The sequence below is a fragment of the Hemiscyllium ocellatum genome, chromosome 4 (assembly GCF_020745735.1).
Source record: "Hemiscyllium ocellatum isolate sHemOce1 chromosome 4, sHemOce1.pat.X.cur, whole genome shotgun sequence".
NCBI classification, from domain to species: domain Eukaryota; kingdom Metazoa; phylum Chordata; class Chondrichthyes; order Orectolobiformes; family Hemiscylliidae; genus Hemiscyllium; species Hemiscyllium ocellatum.
Window position 1 is genome coordinate 87,601,579 of NC_083404.1, and position 21,644 is coordinate 87,623,222.

Consider the following 21,644-nt stretch of genomic DNA (forward strand, 5'->3'; position numbering starts at 1 on the left):
AGATGTTAAATTTATGTGCAAATGCATTCTCTTCTCAACAATTCAATTATGTTATGAATTGCAAGTACATTGAGAAAAAAATTAACTTAAAGCACTGGACCATTAGTTAAATAATAGCCCTAAGGATTTCAATTTACCATCAATAATGTGGTAATTGTAGAAGTCCTGTGTCAACTGAGTGTACAAAAATGAAGAAATACAATTAAGATGAAGCAATAGATAGAAATTGATATAAAACTAAAACCTGAATATTTCAAATTAACAAAAACATTCACATGAAAGGAAGTAATCCAAGTATAAATTGAGATTTAGTCTGGATACAGTAAATAGTCTTCGCTATGCTATTCAACCTTTTCTTAACTTCTGGACAAAACCAAATGACAGATAGTCAGTTTTAAATGTGTGATGACACAGTAAATGTGTTTTTTACAATATGCTCAAATATATACTTATTATTGAGATATTCCATAGTTTAGACAGTAAATTTGTGAAACAATTGACACAGATGAATTTCAAACTTTATGTATTTTTCAGCTCATCTCTATGCTCAAAGACAGCTTGTGTAAACTGTTTGAAGACTCTGTCCATATAAGTGGCCCATCGAGGAAATATCCCCTCCAGGAAGCCGATGTGACCACCATGTGCAGTTAGTAATAATGCAACATTGGGATTCTGTTTGGCAGATTGCATAGGTATGGCTGAAAGAAATACAAATGTCAGAATAGTCATGCATGAAAGTAATGCAATCAATTCAACAAATGAGACAATCATGAATAGTGAAACCCACTGAAGTGGTCTGCTCATGGGCTCAAATTTAATGTAATAACAAATAATTTCCACATACATGACTGTTTTAAATCACTGCATTGAAATTTAATGGAAATAAATCCTAAAATTAATAGCTCTGCAAATTAAATACATACTTAAAGTTGATTTTGCTTCAGTTCTTTGAATACCATTGAACTACTGAAATTCTTCCATGAGCTAATGAGTATGTAGAAATTTGGTAAATTTTTCATTACTTCCCATCCCTGATATTTTATCTAAAATTAATCTGTTGAAATAAATGAGTTAACTCCTTAATTCTAAAGAATGGGGAAGTAAAATTTCAGATTAATGTATTATTTGTGAACTATTACGTCACAATGCAATCGCAGAACCTAATTGCCCTGAAGTTACTCTCCTCAAGAATAGTTTTGATGGCTATTGGCTTTGGTTGATGCTGTTCCATTTGTCGCCCTCACCAGGACTTAGCCGGTAACTCCACTGTTGGAGGCATCTGCCTTTTTTAAAGACCATGTCATTGGTGAGCAATATCAAGAAATGTGACTGAGCTTCCACATCTGTTTTATAACAATTGGGTCTGTTGAACCTGCCTGAAGTCTACTGAGACACATTTTCAGACTGGAGGCCTGTGACCCGTGGTTTATCATAAGTATTGGTGCTAGGTCCACTTCTTTTCAGTCTTTTATACAATGATTTGGATGTGAACATAGGAGGTACAGTTAGTAAGTTTGCAGATGACTCAAAAATTGAAGGTGTAGTGGACAGTGAAGAAAATTACATCAGAGTACAATCTGCAACAATTTGGGCCAGTGGGCTGAGGAGTGGTAGGTGGAGTTTAATTTAGATAAATGTGAGGTGCTGCATTTTGGAAGGGCAAGTCAGAGCAGGGCTTATACATTAGTGGTAAGGTCTTGGAAAATGCTGCTGAACAGGGACCTTGGAGTGCAGATTCATAGTTCCTTGACAATGGAGTCGCAGGTAGCTAGGATAGTAAAGAAGGCATTTGGTATGCTTTTTTTTATTGGAAAGAGCACTGAGCATAGGAGTTGAGAGGTCATGTTGCGGCTGTACAGGACATTGGTTGGCCATTTTGGAATACTGTGTGCCATTCTGGTCTCCTTCCTGTAAGAAGGATGTTGTGAAACTTGAAAGCGTTCAGAATAGATTTACAAGGATGTTGCCAGGATTGGAGGATTTGAGCCACAGGAAAAGACTGAATAGGCTGGGGCTGTTTTCCCTGGAGTTTTGGAGGCTGAGGGGTGACCTTACAGATGTTTATAAAATCATGAGGGGCATGATTAGGATAAATAGACAATGTCTCTTCCCTGGGGTGGGGAGTCTAGAACTTGAAGACATAAGTTCAGGGTAAGAGGGGAAAAATTTAAAAGGGACCTATGGGGCAACTGTTTCATGCAGAGGGTGGTGCACATATGGAATGAGCTGCCAGAGGAAGTGGTAGAGGCTGGTACAATTACAACATTTAAAGCGTATCTGGATAGGTATATAAATTAAAAGCATTTAGAGGGATATGGGCCAATGCTGGCAAATGGGACTAGATTAGGTTGGGATATCTGGTCGTCATGGACAAGTTGGACTGAAGGGTCTGTTTCTGTGCTGTACATCTCTATGACTCTAATTTAACAAAATGCGCCACTCCTGAATTAATTACCAGATTCTTGGTGACTATCTTATTTATGGCCATGAATTTCTGATTCCTCCACAAGTGAAAACATTTTCTTTACATCTTCTATATTGCAGCACTAAATAATCTTAAAGATATCTGAGGTATACCTCAGATTTCTCCTTTTTTGGAGAAGATAGCCCTTGGGTTGGTCAATTTTTCATCACAGATATAGCCTCCCAGTTCATTTATTGGCATTGTAAATCTCTTTGCACCTTCTCCAGAGCCTCTATATCTATATGTCAAGAACAGAACTGAGTGCAGGATTTAATGTGAGGTCTAGGCCGGGCTTCATGTAAGTTTAACAGAACTTAACTGACTTTGAATTCCATTCCTCTGGAAATGAATCCTAGTTCTTTCCCAGTGAGTGGCTTGGGAAAGTCATGAGTAAAGTCAAGCATTCAGTAAACCGGGATTCAGTAAACCAACATCTTTCTGCCTAACTCCAGGTCACTTGGGGATAATTATCAGTGTGCTTCGGAACATGTGGCCGAAAAAGCATACCAAATCAAAACAGTTAAGAAGCCAGCAAAGAATAATTTTGCGCATGAGATGGAGTTTTCTCACTATGGAATGCTGTATCCCTATGGCTCACTGTGTCAGAAAAACAACAAATTAAGAAAGATGAATGCACCAAGGAAGTATTGAAATCTCATTCCAGCAGTAAAGTGTATTAAACTGAAAAACTATGGGCTAGCCATAGTATAAGGCTAGCACTGCCTTAGACCAACCTAATGAAGCAACACTTTGAATAATTTGCAACAAGCGGAATTTGGTATTATTCCTTTGAGACCAATTGGAAGCTATATAGCTGTATTGACCTTTAATCCAGTGACCTGTGTTGAATTTGATGTGTGGAATTTGTGCTCAAGATTCAGCACTCACAGCATTGTAGTGCGGCACGGTGGCACAGTGGTTCGCACTGCTGCCTCATGGTCCCAGGTTTGATTCCAGCTTTGGGTGACTGTCTATGTGGAGTTTGCACATTCTCCCTGTGTCTGCATGGGTTTCCTCCGGGTGCTCTGGTTTCCTCCCACAATCCAAAGATGTGCAGGTCAGGTGAATTGGCCATGCTAAATTGCCCATAGTGTTAGGTGCATTAGTCAAAGGGAAATGAGTCTGGGTGGATTACTCTTCAGAGTGTCAGTGTGGACTGGTTGGGCTGAAGGGCCTTTTTCCACGCTGTAAGGAATCTAATCTTAAGGAACAGGTAGGTCCAAGGGTTTGCAAATTTGCTTGTTCCAAAATATTTGTTACATTCAGTATTGCCCTGGAACAAGGGAGTTGCTTGTTGCATGGTTTTCAATTGGTCATCTAAACAGTTCAAAGGTTAATGATGACCCATTCTCGAGCTACAACAGGTTGGTATTTGGGGCACACAGATTTCATGCAAAAAGGAGTTGTTGAGCTGTGCTACTGAGGTGACTTTGGACCACTGCTCCTGTGCAGTCAGAATTCAGGAAGAAGTTTGCATCTGTACTTTAATTTGTATGGATTCTCATCTTGCAATGAGAAAATTTAAAAAGTGAGGACTCTTTCTTTGTCAGTCCTTGCTTAGGACATAGGCATGACAATTTAGGATGGTCAGTGATATGGGGATTGTTAGGTCAACACATTGAGGGGGAATGTCATAGTTGTGTGTGATGTCAAAGAATTAAGTCAGAGCCAGGGCACTTATTTGAATGCATCATTACCAAAAGAGTGCTTCAAAGAATGTGTGTGTTGGAGAGGCTGCATGGCACTCACCGTGCCAGATACCAAGAGATCATTTAAGCATTTCCTGCACTAGATCTATGTCCACCACACTATACTCAAGCAACTTAACTCTTCTGTAACCTCCCACCAGAAATGAGTGGTGAAGTTAAATGGCCTCTTTTAGTAATTACCTAGAAAGTAAGCCTGCCTCAGTGCTTTCACCATGAGCCCAAGTCACATGCCTGTGAATTATGAGGCTACTGTTCTCCTTCTGGCATCCACTTTCCTCCTGCTTTTTTATCAGCAAATTAGCAATCCACAATACACTGCACTGCCACCATGAGTGCTGTTGGTGTTTCTTTAAATAATCAGTTCTGATTCAGATTTCTGATGTGTAATACTACCTATTGATTGGCTGCCAATCCTAAACGAAACCTCTTAATTTGCCACACTGGTAAGTTCACCATGAAGGCCAGGTTTGCTGACCTGGAAATAGTCCAGTCAAAATGTAAATTGATAAGATTTCACACTTTCCTCCAGGTGTAAGCGATTCCTCCGAACAAAATGGACTTCCTCACATTTAATCAATATTGACATGTATTTTCCATCCAGGTACCCATTATACACGTTTGTTAATGTCTTCTTACATTTTATCGTAGTATGCATTCTAAAACCCTGCTCTACTTCATTTAATGTTGACCACAAGTTTTGGTATGGCACTTTCCATTCTTATATATTTTCAGGGTCTAAGCAAAACAGAATAAATTATGTGGCTGTTTCTCAGATAATTGTTAGTACTTCATGTCACCTAGCAAAAACTTTACTTTTGTCTTTCTCTATTTTGACATTGACAATAGGAGCTAAGTTACATTCAGCCAGTGACTTTCCTAGCTTGTGCTTTTGAAACAAAATTAATTAATGCCCTGCTTTGCACAAGTGTTGACTGGATATTCTAGAATGTAGTTCTGATTATCAAGTAGCAGTGATCTGTGTACACATTTACAAACTAGAATTGCTTATAACACCACAGTGCAGTTCGTCACCACTAACACTGATAATAAAAACATAGAGTCCAACAGAAAAACAGACAGAGGAAGGCAGAAAAAGTTTTGGGATGGGAGGGTTGGAGGGGGAGGTGGTGGTTACTGGGTGGAGACCAATCTGTTCAGAAGTGACACATTGGTCAATAAATATTTTTAAGGCAGCTATGGAGCTCTATGTTACTAGGACTTTAGTATTTAGTCAATGAAGGATAGTCCAGGAAATCCAGTAGGTAGAAAATGCTGAGAAAGTTCTTGTCCATGAGTTGAATATTTGTAGACATGAAAAGTAGGAGGAAGCAAGAGGGTTTCCTCAGTCCCAACATGCTTATTTCTCTACAGGTCCATTCCCTGGAATCTATGAGTCTCTTCACCTTCTAAGACTCTGTTATCCTCAAATCTCCTGTCTCACCTCCACAATCAACCTATGACTTTCATGACTTCTCTCACAACCTTCGTCTGAAAAGCTTAACCTAGATCGGCTCTCTCCTCAGGGTTTTCACACATTGTACCAAGATCCCTCTCTCTCCCTGCTGCCCTGCTTTCTCTGGCTCAGGAATTGTCCATAGGATGGAGGAAACCCAATTATTGTCCATCACTACTTACCCAGATGCAATTGAGAGTCAGTTATATGTTTTGGGCATGGAGTCATGTGTAGACAAGAACAAGTAAGGAGGGCAGATTTCCTTTCCTAAAGGAGATGAGTGAACTAGATGAGTTTTTATTCAAAACTCACCATCTGGTATAGAGGCATTCGAACCTGTCTCTCTCAAACATTACCCTTGCATTCTGTCTTACTTACATGGTGACATTACCACTGTGTCATCACTGCTCCAAATAGTAATCAATTTAATAGCAATTTATTTAATAACAATCTGATTAAATGATAATCTATTCATTTCAAACTGCTTATATAAAAAATGTGCCTTGCAGTAGTTGCCTAGTGCTGTCTATTTTCTAGCATCTCACTTGTCTTTTTTTTAACTCAGTCATGTGATAGGGGCATCATTGACAATGCCAGTGTTTATCAGCCATCCCAAATTGCCCTTGAGTAGTTGGTGGCAAGCAGTTGTCTTGAACTGCACATTGTGTACACCCATGGTGTTCACATGGAGGGACCTCCAGGATCTCAACACAGTGATAGTGAAGTAAAAGCAATGCATTTCAAATTCAGAATAGTTTGTGACTTGGAGCAGAACTTCAAGTTGATGGTGTTGCCATGCACCTGATGTGCTTGTCCTGCTAACTCATGGAGATGGGGGTTTGGAAGGTGCTAGTAAAGAAGTCTTGGAACTTTGGCTGTTGATGTTCCTTTTGCCGTTCCTCTTGCTGATAATCAGAGGTCAAAGATAAGACTGCATGATTTGCTGATAGGAAACATATGCAAATCAAATTCGAAATCCAAGATAGATGAAATGACTTTCAAGATATTGGCAATCACCTGTAACATCTTGGAGCCCCTAAAGAAGTATGTGTATATGAACTAATGGAATGATGGTAATTTCTCAAAATATGCATCCTCCTGTGAGGACTCAGCAGACTCTGTCTGCTCCAACTCTTCTGTCAGGTTTGATGAATCTGTGGGAGAATAGGCTTTAAAAGCGATGTCAGGACACTGATACCCAGATGAAAACAAATTCCTCACTCAATTAATGGCACTGAACATCACCAGGGTATAAGAGCTGCCTGTGTGGAACAAAGTCAGGCAAAACTATATTGAAAGCTGCTGCTGACAACAGCAGGTGTCTCATGAAAGTACAAGAAAGATAAACACAGAGAATGAAGTGATCATGGATGACAAAATTCAGATTCAGCACCTGACCCAGTACAAATAGACCTTTCAGACGTAACAAAGAAACATTAGAACAAAATTTATTTTGCATCCCAGCAACCCTTACAGTTATACACTAACACCTAGAACATTGTTCAGCTTTGTCCAAACATAAGATTAAAAACCACATTCTTTTTCAGACAGACAACCTCTTAACAAGATCCTTAAGGAACTTGAAGTGCATTCATTGATGGGTTTCCTGGTCCCACCCTCCTGCAGGACCTTTGAAAATTACATCATATTCCAAAGTTGACAGGATCCATAAATACAATTTTCAAATTATGCATACATATGCTCCTGTCCCAGCAGCAATTGAGCATCCAACCCTTGACATTGTGCTTGAATATATGTTTGGGACAGTCTTGCCTTCTGTGTTAGGTGAAAATAGCATGAAATATTTATTTGGTGGCCGGGTTTTCTGTGCCTCCCCTTGAACAGACAGTAGGGATTGACAGCTTCACAGCCAATTACTCCTCCAACTAGGCTACCAAACATCTTCCCACAACCACCAAAATTCCCTCATCCTTGAAACTTACTCCTGGCTTCCAAATTGAGGCCAGGATGGGAAGTGGCAGTCTTATGAAGTTTAGGGTATGTTTTGGGATGAGAGCATGTGAGACCTTACCTGATTCCAAAAAATTGCAGTCACACAGGGAGGGGCTACTCAAGTAAATTTCATAAGCTCCTCTGCCTGAAAACTTGCTGGAAAGACTCCTAAAATTCTGCTGAAATATGCATGACAGATTGCAAATAATTAGTGGAAGAAAAGCACACTATATTGGAAACAACTCAGCTCCATGGAGATTTCAAACTTTAACCCTCCTATTCTTTGCCAATAGTTTTTGGGACACCCTCTTTGAAGGAACTAGGAATTTAATACTATGGGAATCTGCATCTGTAGGTCTGTTTGCTCCTGCCTTATTTATGCACCTCCTTGTTTGCAACCTGCAAAAATGAGTTGGAATTTTGAAACAATCAAAAGAATAAGACCCAAGAAACTACAGATCATAATAACTGATTACATATATGGACATCTTTGAAATTTTACTAAAAGGATTCTTTGAAAAAGAGTATTGATTTGGCAAGATTTATAGGTATAGGTTGCGCATTTCGAATGGATGCGCATTGTAAGCACAGTTGTAAGATAGTCTGAGTAGAAGGAATGAATCTGTGACAGCATACATTGTGTGTCTACTTTGTATTTGGTAATGGGGAATATTTTTACCATGGCAGGTTTTGTGAGATCTTTATGTGGTATTTTCCCTAATGACCAGTCCTGGTATCTTTTGGTATTTACCAAGTCTACCAGCAGGTTGTGCTAGGTAAGGATTGTTTAGGTATTTCAGTGCCACTAGTCCTCCTTGACTTTGTCTTATCTTGGGTCTATCAGTGGTAGAGAATATATCATAGTAGAATACTACAGACGAGGTACTGTTCTTATATATCAATCTGAGATAGACAAAAGTTTGTTAAACAAAGGTAGGTGTATGTTATTAATCCACAACTCAGTAATTACCTCATTAATGCTTGAACAATCTTGAGGAGTTGAATGGCCTACTCCTGTTCATGTGTTCCTATTTAACAAGATGGTTTGTTGCATGACAGCAACTACATTTGGTCAGACATAATTACTAGACCCTTAAGGGGCTAGTACAGCTCCTTAAGGAGCTGCTCCCTCCAAAAGCTACATTAGAACTCCTTGCCTCCACCCGCAGACTGTGTGTCATATCAGTAGAATGCGTGGAGCCAGTATCTTACCTTCAGTACCATTATCTTATACATCTCCACCTAAGAATTTTTTGCCATAGATAATGCATTAAACAATTATGGTATAACTATTTTGCATTTAGAACTACACCATCTAGTAGCACAGTGTCACAGTGATTAACACTACTGCCTCAAAATGCCAGGGAACCAGGCTTGCATGACTGTCTGCACATTCTCCCCATATCTGTGTGAGTTTCCTCCGGGTAATCCAGCTTCCTCCCATAGTCCAATGACATGCAGATGAGGTGGATTGGCCATACTAAATTGCCCGATAATATCTAGGGAGTGTACAGACTAGATGGCTTAGCCCTGGTAAATGCAGGTTTACAGAGGCAGGAGGCTGGGTCAAGGTGGAATGGTCTTTGGAGAATTATGCAGACGTGATGGGCCAAATGGCCTCTTTCTGCAGTGTAGGGACTCTATGATCTCCTCCCAAGTCTGACTTCTCAAATGCAGATGGTCTGAACATTTTACACATTTCTCAGAATGCGCTCTGTTTGAACTTGGAAAAAAATGTTAAGTTACTCTCTTGACATTGGTTCTGATCTGTTGGTCATTTCTCCTCTGAAGGATTTTTCAGCTCTCGGCTATCATTCACAGAGGATGCCTTTATTTGTTAACATTGTTGTGGGTCAGTTACCTTATCTGGAGGACATAGTCTCAATTAATTTCCTTTTTAGAAGACAGCTGCTGTGTTGGAGTAAGTATTTTCTTCCTTTTGGAATCCTGGATTTCTGGATCAGGCAATCAAGCAACTTTTTCAGACTCTTAGTTGTGTTACTGAAAGTTTGCTGCTTACTCAACACTAACTCTGTCACTGGCATTGACTTCTGTTGTATCAATTTGTTCACCAGACTGTTCTGCCGTCTTAACAATATTAATGAAAGATTTCCAAATAAGCTCATTTGAGTTGTGCCGATCATTCCTGCTTTCAGTACTTGCTTCTTGCATACTTTGCTAAGTTTTTTTATGTTCTGTTCTGACTTTGGTGATCACAGGTGTATGCTTTCTAGAAGCCCTACAGTGTTAAGTAAGAGAAATGTTTCAAATAGCTAAGAAGAACTGGTGGCCAGCAAGCCAAAAGAGGCTCAACCAAATTTGACAAGAGCATGGACAACACCTCCACACCAACCCTCTAAAGAGTAACCTACCCAGACGCATTCCATACCCTATTATCTTATATTTACCCCTGAATAATGCACCAAACCTACATATCCTTGGACACTATGGGCAATTTAACATAGCCAATTCACCTAACCTGCACATCTTTGGATTGTGGGAGGAAACCGGAGCACCCAGAGGAAAACCACACAGACATGGGCAGAATGTGCAAATTCCACACAGACAGTCAGCCAACAGTAGAATCGAACCCAGGTCCCTGCCACTGTGAGGCAACAGTGCTAACCACTGAGCCGCCATGATGCCCTCAATCTTAACAATCCTGTGTAACCAAATTTCACAATGAAGTATGAAATCTTTAACCTCTCTTGCGATTTCAAATCACCACTCCACTGAGTAAGCCCTGGCTACACACCTGACACCCAAGTGTCCCCACTCTATCTATTCCAATGTATCTTTCTGAAAGTCTTCAGTTATATAGTAGTAAATCATTCATGATCTTGAAATGGTTTTTATGCTCAACATATGCCTTTTTGGTCCACTCACTGGAATTTTAGTCAATCCATCCTTCAACTCAATCCTCATGAATGTTAGTACAACTTTGCTCACTCTCTTGTCCATGTTCTTGTCAAAATTGGTTGAGCCTCTTTTTGGCTTGCTGGCCACCATTTCTTCTTAGCCATTTGAAACATTTCTCTTAGGTCTTCATTTATGATCTTAACATTTTTCCATTTTTGAGTCCACCATGGATCTAGCAAACCCCAAAAAATCTTTTACTGGTTGTCTCCCTGACCAGTTGGTCAAACATGGTCTGTTTCTGGGCCAGCATTTGAGCAAATATTTGCTTCTGCACCAGTGGTTCGTTTTGAATTATTGGACTTCAGATTTAAGGAAGTTGAGGTCCAAACATGATCAAAAGTGAGGAGTGTTGATTGTGACTATGGAGTAATTTTTAATCCACTTATGCTCCTTGTGTTGCAGTGTAAGTCATAGCATCCTGTTTCTCTTGACATTTAGTTTGACCGTATCATATACAGTTTTATTACTGTAGGCTGTAACCTCTGATTCTTCAGCCTTGGTAACTGGTTTGATTGGACAATAACAATTGCTCCTGTATTTCGCACAAAATCACAGGATGTTCATTGACACCAAATGAAAGTATCTTATCTGATGGTGGTGTGCATTCTACCATGTACAGTGCTTGACATATGTGGTTGTAAGTACTTCTCTTGCTTTGAAATTGTGTCTTACTTCTGGATATGTTAAGTAACCTACACTTTTGAAATAGCATTCCTTAGTGGTGGAAGGATATTGCCAATACCAGTGACCCTTATTGTACTGGTAACTGACACTGGAATTTAATGTAAGGTTTTTGGTTTGCTTTCTGCAGAAACTTGTCATGTGCCTCTCTAGAGTGTCCATATCTTGTGAAGTGAATAGGCTCTGTTGGCCTCTTGAGGTAGTGTGATTGTCTCTTCTCATGATCTGAGAATGAGTCTTTCTGGTTTCAACTTCCAGCACGATTTGAATAGTTTTCTCCAAAGTCCAATCTTCTTTGGATAATAAGAAATCTGACAACTCTTCATCTACTATTCCAGCAACAATCCAATCTAGACTTTTTATGAGTGTTGATTTCAAAGCTTGATATTCACTATGTTCCACGAATCTGCAAAGGTCATTAATGAAATTATTTGCAGATTCTTTGGAAGCAAAATTGTTCTGTGAAATTTGATTTATTCCCAAATTGAAGTAGTCATCAAAAGTTTTCATACATGTTCAAAAATGTTGTACTCTCTTTGACATCTGTTAGTCACATTATTCACAGTTGGATTTATTGAATATGCAGTTAATTATCCTATAACGCGGTTTTCGTAAACGCTATTTGGCTGAATCCAATTTGTGAATTGCGGAATTTTTTAAATAAAGTGAACTCCTGTTCACTGTTACGCGATTCCATCCCTTGTATTACCAGCTGGCTTGATTTACTCTGCTGACGCATCTGTTGCAACAGGCTGTCCTCTGGTTTTTGTTTGCTTCTATATGCAGCTAAGGTAGGGGAAGTAAACATTGGAATATTTTGCTGGAATGCTTATGCATGAAGTGGGGAGTGTGGTGAGAGCCGAGGAGTGGGGAGAGTGAGATAGGGAATGAAAGAAGATGCAAATACAGCGATTTCCAATGAATGTTAGACAGTAAGTAGGGCCTTTTGTTAAGCAAAGGCTCAGTTGCTGCCTATCTGAAGCTTCAACACATGGCGACTTTACAAGAGAGAGTGCATGTGTTTGGTTGGGTGGGGAGGGAGTGTGCAACTAAGGACAGATCACTGGCGACCCTCATCTCTCCCCATCTCACCCAGCCCCAAGTTAACACCTGATCCAAGTTCATCAAGTCTCCGTTTGACAGTGTAGAGGGGAGGATCTGAGAGTTTCAGCCCTTCATTTTCTCTGAAACCTGAGACCCATCAAAATCTCTCGCCATTCAGAGCATACCAGCCATTTAGCCACCCCCTAAAAAAACAACTTCTGGAAGTTTCACAAAGTTTAATGGCAGAGAGCAGGGTTCGGGATAAACTCCACCCCACAGGGAACTGGGAATACAACAATACATTGTGTAATTTCACTTGTAACAACTTGGCAATTCTGTTACTGACCAGAAATGGACAGGTTTGCTGAAGTAGAGTCCCTAATGCTGTTTTTCCCATAGGGCCCATTACTTCTTTCGCACAACATCACACAGGAACACAACTACTGCGTTATAGGAAAACTACCTGTAATAGTCTATGAATTTGCTCAGCTTCAATTTTGGTGTTTAATTTTGAGACAATGCTATATTTTATCCAATTTTGTGTTTGATATGCTCTGACATTTAATTGGCTAGGATGCATTTTTTTCCATTTCTTCTCAATCTGCATATTAATCTTATTACTGTGAAAGTGATATAGCTTTTTAAATCTGTATCATTTTAATGTTGCTTGTATTCTGCTATTATTTATGCTCATATTTTTATATTCACTAATAAATTGCTGTCGAACTTGCTAGGCTGTATTGAGCATTTCCTTTGTTCTAGATTTATAAACCTTGTAATTCCGTAATGCTGTATTGAATTCTTCAGTAAAGCTTTAAATTGTAGTAGTGGCTGTTTTACTACTTTCAACTTTTAAAATTATGTTTCTTTCTAACACTACATACATAGAAACATAGATATTTACACACAGAAGCATATCACTTGACACACTGTGTCTATTCCAGTCAACAAAGATCTGACTACACTAATCCCATTTTCCAGCTTTTAGCCCACAACCCTGGAAGTTATGGCATCACAAATGAACATCTAAATACTGCTTAAATGTTACTAGCGTTTCTGACTCTAAAACCGAGAGTTCTAGACTGTAAGTGGAAAAAAAATGTCTTCACCTCTCCTCTGAGCCCTATTTCTGTGCTGTATGCTGGGTTTTCTGACATTTTCACAGTTTTCTCACCTTTTCCCTTTGAGATCTCTAACTTTACCTGTTGAAGCCTTCCCATGCTCCCTACAGAGTCTCTTTCTCTAAGGCCTCTGTATTTTCTAATAATATCTGGCTTTTCCTCCTTCTCCTAGCCAACACACTTTTGCTCCAGTGCTTCTTATCAACTTTTGACTTTGAAATGTTGAGGAGATTAATTTTGCTGCTTCCATACTGCTCTGTCTCTCTCTCTCTCTCTCTGTCAGTAACTGTGTTTCAGCTTTTGACTGCCTACCTGTGTCTTCTTAAAGTGGTAATGCTTTTAAAAATCATTATCACTTTCTTCTCTTTTGATCCTCTGGATGACTTCTTCTTGGAATGGGGGTCAGATCTACACTGCTGTAACCACGTGGTATTCTTACAGGTGATCACTCCTGGACCTTATAATATTTACCACTCCTACCAGTATGTGGTACTGAGTATGGTTTGTTTGAGGTAGTTGACTTTCACCAATGATGCATTGTCTGTTTGTTTACTTTGTCAATAATCTATTGTTCATTGATAAAGGATGCACTTAGAGCATCTGCAAAAAAGGCACTGTTCTAAGATGACAATAAGATTTATTACATTTTAGGAATAAATATAACAACATTTGGTTAAGCATAATTACTAGTGCCTTTCCTCTGAAAGCTAGAATAGATCTCATTTGTTTCCATTCACAGACTCTAACATCAGTATAACAAGTGAAGTCAATGTAACAGGGACATTTCTCTCTTCTTTCACACTTTAAACATATTATGAAGTTTCTGTGACATCTGTTGGTTGCTGGCAATACTATTTGCGATGCATAACACTGTTGCTCTGTAACAGGGTGACCTGGAGGATTATACCTGTAACTCTCCTCCAGCATATTTCTATCTGTACTTCTGCTTTTGCTGCATCTCCAACTTATGCAGCAATTGCCTACATCCTAGGTATAACTTATATCTTAAATGTGCTGACCATAAAAAAATTCATTTAAGCTATTCATGCAGATCATTAAGTCTCTGCACCAGCACTGAATAATCTCCTAACCTCCTGATTACCAGCCTGTCACATAAAGGGAGTTTATAATGCATCGATAATATGGCCTGACTCTCTCAGAAATCACTGAGACAAAAATTCTCAGTGTAATGTTTCTGCTATATCCAACTGATCAGTGGAAAATAGTTGCTCAATTTTATTTTTTCATATGCATATATTGTTGATTCATATACAAGTTTTAAATAGATAAATTATAAGAAACAGTCCATTGACTTTTTGAACATTAATATATGTTGCCAGATATTTGAAAAGCTCAAGAAATACATTAACATGTTTCATCATTTAACAACAGGAAGAAAAAAAAGCAATGCGAGGCACTTTTCAACAATAGTAGACCTTCAGAGAAAGACAATCTTTTCATATAGTGATTCGACTTGTTAGGGAGTCAAGGCAAGCAAGTTAATTTTTGTTCTACATCAGCAAGAATAATAAGTCATATCATATCCTGCTGCATCTATCACATCTAACATTCTGTATTTTCAGTTTTAAAGGCTAGAATTCTTTTTCTAGGTAATTAATACAAAAATTTGCAGATTCATATAACAGGCTTTTCAAACATATGTTAAAAATCTAAATGAAAAATATAAAAGAAAAAGTGCTGAAACCGCAAAGAGATTGATACTAGGCAATTGAAGAGCAGTGTCACATGAGTATGTCACTGTTGAGAATAGGTATAGATCCCATTTTGGGTCAATAATAGCCTAAATACCTGTACAACCAAAGGTTTAATAGTGTTAGAGAGAGGTTCCTTCACCAGACTATGCCTCTTGTAATGTTTTAAATGCTGAAGGATGCTGTTCTGCATTTTCATTGTTTGAGTGGGTATATATGTTGTGGCACTATAGGCATAGGCAGAAACCTTTAATATTGACAACGTTCAGGCATTTTTGTTAGGGCTACCATTGGGGCATGGTACTTGGTAGGTCGCGGTTTCTTCCAACTGCATGTCCAGGAGTGTTACAACTTCTGAATTTAAATGTTTATTCAGCTTTTAAAAAAGAGGTAATTAGGATATGTACTGCCTCCAGGGATCTTTGCTACTGTAATTCAAATAAATTTCCATAATAGGTACATATGAAAAGAAGCTGTGATTAAATCCTCTACTTGTATCCATTCTTTGTACTGAACCAGCCAATAATCTGCAATTGGTAACATTTATGGAACAAACAGTTCCAAGAAATGCTAAATGGGAAAATTCAATTCTGCTCAATAACTGAGCATCTGTATCTCTGTGGAATAGGGAATCTTTCCCCAACCTAGCAAGCATGTGAGGATGAATCTCCTGGAACCCAAGAATGCAGAATGCATCTACTCAACTAGAGAACTTCACCCTCCCAAATTTGGCTGTGGTTGCTTGCTGTCACAAGCGAGCTGTCCAGCTAACTGAGCTAAGGACTTTACTAAACCAGGTTTTTTTTTCAATGATCGATGCTAGATTAATGGTCATCATTACTGAGACTAGATTTTCAACTCTAGATTATTAGTTGAATTTAAATTCAACTGGCTGCCATAATAGGATTAGAATTAATGTCACTAGACTATAGTCTAGGGTTCTGGATTGATAAACCAGTGATATTATCATGATACCATCATGTCTCCCTAAATGCGATTCCTGCTTATTGGTTAGCTATTCTGACCTCCTTGCACTTAGAAGTAGATTGATACTTTACAGTATAACTATTCTCAACCTAATACCTGTAACATCTTCCTGGGATGTTGGATGTCTTAAGAGTGTATTTATTGGAAACTCGGAGTGCTGACATTATCTCCATGTGTCAATACTTTGTAGCTTCTTAATAAAACAAACAAACAGCCTTTCAAACACGCAAGTTAGGAGCAGGAGTACCTTGAGCTGACTCCATCATTCATTAAATCATGGCATCACACACCTGTTTATCAATAATAACCTTGATTTATCAAGAATTAATCTATCTCTGCCTTATAATTAAACAAAAGGATTGCGTCCACTGGCCTTTTGGGAGGAGATGCAGTCAGATCCTGCTCCTCACCGAACGAGTTAGGGAACTGGAACTGAAGTTGGATGAACTGAGGATTATTCGAGAGGCTGAGAGGGTGATTGATAGAAGCTACAGGGACATAGTTACGCCGGAGAACAGAGGTAGCTGGGTAACAGTTAGAGGTGGGAAGGGGAAGAAACAGGCAGTGCAGGGTTCCCCTGTGGTCGTTCCCCTAAACAATAAGTATACAGCTTTGGAAACTGTTGGGGGGGACAGCCTTGCAGGTGTAAGCTGCAGAGACGGGGTCTGTGGCGTGAGGTCTGGCTCTGAGACTCAGAAGGGAAAGGGGGAGAGGAGGAGAGCGCTAGTTATAGGAGACTCTCTAGTTAGAGGGACGGACAGGCAGTTCTGTGGACATGGACGAGACTCTCAGATGGTTTGTTGCCTCCCGGGTGCCAGGGTCCGAGACGTCTCAGACCGTGTCTTCAGAATCCTTAAGGGGGTGGGTGTGCAGCCAGAAGTCATGGTACACATTGGCACCAACGACATAGGTAGGAAGAGGGGTGGGGAGGTCATTCAAGAGCTCAGGGAGTTAGGCTGGAAGCTAAAAGCAAGGACAGACAGAGTCGTCAACTCTGGGTTGTTGCTGGTGCCACGTGACAGTGAGGCAAGGAATAGGGAGAGAGTGCAGTTGAACACGTGGCTGCAAGGATGGTGTAGGAGGGAGGGCTTCAGGTATTTGGACAATTGGACTGCATTCTGGGGAAGGTGGGACCTGTACAAACAGGATGGGTTGCACCTGAACCAGAAGGGCACCAATATCCGGGGGGTAGGTTTGCTAGCACTCTTGAGGGGGGGGGGTTTAAACTAATTTGGCAGGGGGATGGGATCCGGACTTATAGTCCAGCAAGTAAGCTAGCTGTTTGTCAGGATGTCCAAGAATGTAGGGAGGCTGTGGAGAAGGTAGCACTGACAGGGAATACTTGCAGACACAGAGATGGGCTCAAGTGCGTATACTTCAACGCAAGGAGTATCAGAAGTAAGGTGGGTGAACTTAAGGTGTGGATCGGTACCTGGGACTACGATGTTGTGGCCATCACGGAAACGTGGATAGATGAGGGACAGGAATGGTTGTTGGAGGTTCCTGGTTACAGATGCTTCAGTAAGATTAGGGAGGGTGGTAAAAAAGGAGGGGGGGGTGGCATTGCTAATTAGAAATGGTATAATGGCTGCAGAAAGGAAGTTTGAGGGGGATCTGCCTTTGGAGGTAGTATGGGCTGAAGTCAGAAATAGGAAAGGTGCAATCACCTTGTTGGGTGTTTACTATAGGCCCCCCAATAGCAGCAGAGATGTGGAGAAACAGATTGGGAAACAGATTTTGGAAAGGTGCAGAAGCCACAGGGTCGTAGTCATGGGCGACTTCAACTTCCCAAATATTGATTGGAAGCTCTTTAGATCAAGTAGATTGGATGGGGCGGTGTTTGTGCAGTGTGTCCAGGAGGCTTTTCTAACTCAGTTTTTAGATTGTCCAACCAGAGGGGAGGCCATATTGGATTTGGTACTCGGTAATGAACCTGGGCAAGTGATGGGCTTGTTAGTGGGTGAACATTTTGGTGATGGTGACCACAATTCTGTGACTTTCACCTTAGTTATGGAGAGAGATAGGTGCGCACAACAGGGTAGATTTTACAATTGGGGGAAGGGAAGTTACGATGCTGTAAGACAGGATTTGAGGAGCATAAGTTGGGAGCATAGGCTGTCAGGGAAGGGTGTGGTGGAAATGTGGAACTTTTTCAAGGAGCAGATACCGCGTGTCCTTGATATGTATGTACCTATCAGGCAGGAAAGTAATGGTCGTGAGAGGGAGCCTTGGTTGACGAGGGAGGTTGAATGTCTAGTAAAGAGGAAGAAGGGGGCTTACATAAGGTTGAGGAAAGGGTTCAGACAGAGCAGTGGAGGGATACAGGATAGCCAGAAGGGACCTGAGGAAAGGGATTAGGAGAGCAAAGAGAGGGCATGAAAAATCCTTGGTGGATAGGATCAAGGATAACCCCAAGGCATTTTATGCGTATGCGAGAAACATGAGAATGACGAGAACGAGTGTAGGTCCGATCAAGTACAGTAGTGGGAGATTGTGTATTGAGTCGGAAGAGATAGGAGAGGTCTTGAATGAGTACTTTTCTTCAGTATTTACGAACGAGAGGGACCGTATTGTTGAAGAGGAGAGTGTGAAACGGACTGGTAAGCTAGAAGAGATACTTGTTAGGAAGGAAGATGTGTTGGACATTTTGAACAACTTGAGGATAGACAAGTCCCCCGGGCCTGACGGGATATATCCTAGGATTATGTGGGAAGCAAGAGAGGAAATTGCAGTACCATTGGCAATGATCTTTTCGTCTTCACTGTCAACGGGGGTGGTACCAGGGGACTGGAGAGTAGCGAATGTTGTGCCCCTGTTCAAAAAAGGCAACAGGGATAACCCCGGGAATTACAGGCCAGTTAGTCTTACTTCTGTGGTAGGCAAAGTAATGGAAAGGGTACTGAGGGATAGGATTTATGAGTATCTGGAAAGACACAGTTTGATTAGGGACAGCCAGCACGGATTTGTGAAGGGTAGGTCTTGCCTTACAAGTCTTATTGAATTCTTTGTGGAGGTGACCAAGCATGTGGATGAGGGTAGAGCAGTGGATGAGGTGTACATGGATTTTTGTAAGGCATTTGATAAGGTTCCCCATGGTAGGCTTATGTGGAAAGTCAGGAGGCATGGGATAGAGGGAAATTTGGCCAATTGGATAGAAAACTGGCTAACCGGTCGAAGTCAGAGAGTGGTGGCAGATGGTAAAAATTCAGCCTGGAGCCCAGTTACAAGTGGAGTTCCGCAGGGATCAGTTCTGGGTCCTCTGCTGTTTGTAATTTTTATTAATGACTTGGATGAGGGAGTCGAAGGGTGGGTCAGTAAATTTGCAGAGGATACGAAGATTGGTGGAGTTGTGGACTGTGAGGAGGGCTGTTGTTGGCTGCAAAGGGACTTAGATATGATGCAGAGCTGGGCTGAGGAGTGACGGATGGAGTTCAACCCTGCCAAGTGTGAGGTTGTCCATTTTGGAAGAACAAATAAGAATGCGGAATACAGGGTTAACGGTACGGTTCTTAGTCAGGTGGAGGAACAGAGGGATCTTGGGGTCTATATACATAGATCTTTGAAAGTTGCCACTCAGGTGGATAGAGCTTGTAAGAAGGCCTATGGTGTATTAGCGTTCATTAGCAGAGGGATTGAATTCAAGAGTCGTGAAGTGATGTTGCAGCTGTACAGGACTTTGGTTAGGCCACATTTGGAGTACTGTGTGCAGTTCTGGTCGCCTCACTTTAGGAAAGATGTGGAAGCTTTGGAGAGGGTGCAGAGAAGATTTACCAGGATGTTGCCTGGAATGGAGAATAGTTCATACGAGGATAGGTTGAGAGTTCTCAGCCTTTCCTCGTTGGAACGGCGAAGGATGAGGGGTGACTTGATAGAGGTTTATAAGATGATCAGAGGAATAGATTGAGTAGACAGCCAGAAACATTTTCCCCGGGTACAACAGAGTGTTACAAGGGGACATAAATTTAAGGTGAAGGGTGGAAGGTATAGGGGAGATGTCAGGGGTGGGTTCTTTACCCAGAGAGTGGTGGGGACATGGAATGCGCTGCCCGTGGGAGTGGTAGAGTCAGAATCATTGGCGACCTTTAAGCGGCAATTGGATAGGTACATGGATGGGTGCTTAATCTAGGTTAGATGTTCGGAACAACATCGTGGGCCGAAGGGCCTGTTCTGTGCTGTATTGTTCTATGTTCTATGTTCTATGAGAGTTCCAACTCCCTGAAATTTCTACTGCTAGTTTCTCACAAAAGAGGAAACCTGTCAAGACCCTGCAGAATTTTATAGGTTTCAATCATGTAAGCTGTTACTCTTCTGAACTCCAATGGATATAAACCTAGCCTGTCTAATCTTCTCACACCGCAGAACCCAAAGGTTCTGAATGGTAGTCCAGTAAACCTTGTCTGAATTCATCCAACACATTTGTATACTTCCTTAAATAAGAAGGCCAAATCTGCACATAATACTCCAAAATGGGGTCACACTAGTGATTCTGCTTAATTAAAGCACATCCTCCCTACTTTTATATCCACTTCCACTCACCATCAGTGGAACGTTCTATTAGCTTTCCTAATCACATGTTGGTATTTGTGTCTTAACTTGTGGCTTTTCATGTATGAGAACATTCAGAATCCTCTGCATGTCAAAGCTTTGCAAACTGTCACCAATTAGATAATAATGCTAGTTTTTATTCTTCCTGTCAAAATGGACAATTTCATGTTTCCCCACATTGTTCTCTGTTTGCCATATTTTTACACACTCAATTAACCTGTATGTACCCATTTGTAGCCTCTTATTGTCTTCTTCCTAAATTATTCTCTTGCTGGTGTTGTATTACCAGAAAATATAACTATATTTTCTGGTAATACAACACCTTCTGATTTATAGCTAATACTGAAATGGATTTGAAATTCTCTACAATGAAAACCAAAGCAAAATATTTGTTCATTCATTTGTATTTCCTTGTTATTTTCCCCACACTCCAAAGAACCAACACTCACTTTATTTCTCCAGAAAATGTGAGAGGAACTGAACAGGTCAAGCAGTATCTGGGGAGTGAGATGCAGAGTTAATGTTTCAAATTGGCTGTGACTTTCATTCAGAACTGAAAGGGGCTGGAAAATGATGGTTTTTTTATGTTGATGATGGAGAAGGCAAAGGAGCGAGTGAAACACATGGTGACGGTAAGCAGAACAAAAGACAAAAAGCACCTAATTGTGCTAAAGAAGTGATAGAAATGTAAGATAGGTATAATTGGCAGACAGGAAAAGAAGAAAATGAGTCCTCTCTGCTGAAAGCAAAGACAAGACAAAGCTGAAACATTTTCGACAGTCATCAGCCAACCTGCTGAGGGGATGATCCTTCTCTAATTCCCCCGAAGTCTCCAGCATCATAAATGCCAGTCTTCAGCCAATTTGATTCACTCTACATGATATCAAGAAATAGTTGATTACTGGATACTGCAAAGGCAATTCTGAAGATTTTTGCTCATGAACTTGCTGCATCCCTAGTGAGCTGTTCCAATCCATCTATAACACTGACATCTACCCGACATCTTGCAAAATTGCCCAAACATGTCCTGCATATAAAAACTAGGATAAATCCAGC

At 40.5% G+C, this 21,644-nt stretch overlaps 1 protein-coding gene across 1 annotated transcript in view; it reads right to left on the minus strand.

Annotated features, from left to right (window-relative positions):
• Positions 1-519: 519 nt before the first annotated feature.
• The window catches only part of abhd3 (abhydrolase domain containing 3, phospholipase), a 108,302-nt gene continuing 87,177 nt past the window's right edge, over positions 520-21,644 (minus strand). The window contains exon 9 of the mRNA XM_060824037.1: positions 520-698. Within this exon, the coding sequence (XP_060680020.1) occupies positions 520-698 (179 nt within the window). The remainder of the gene's footprint in view (positions 699-21,644) is intronic.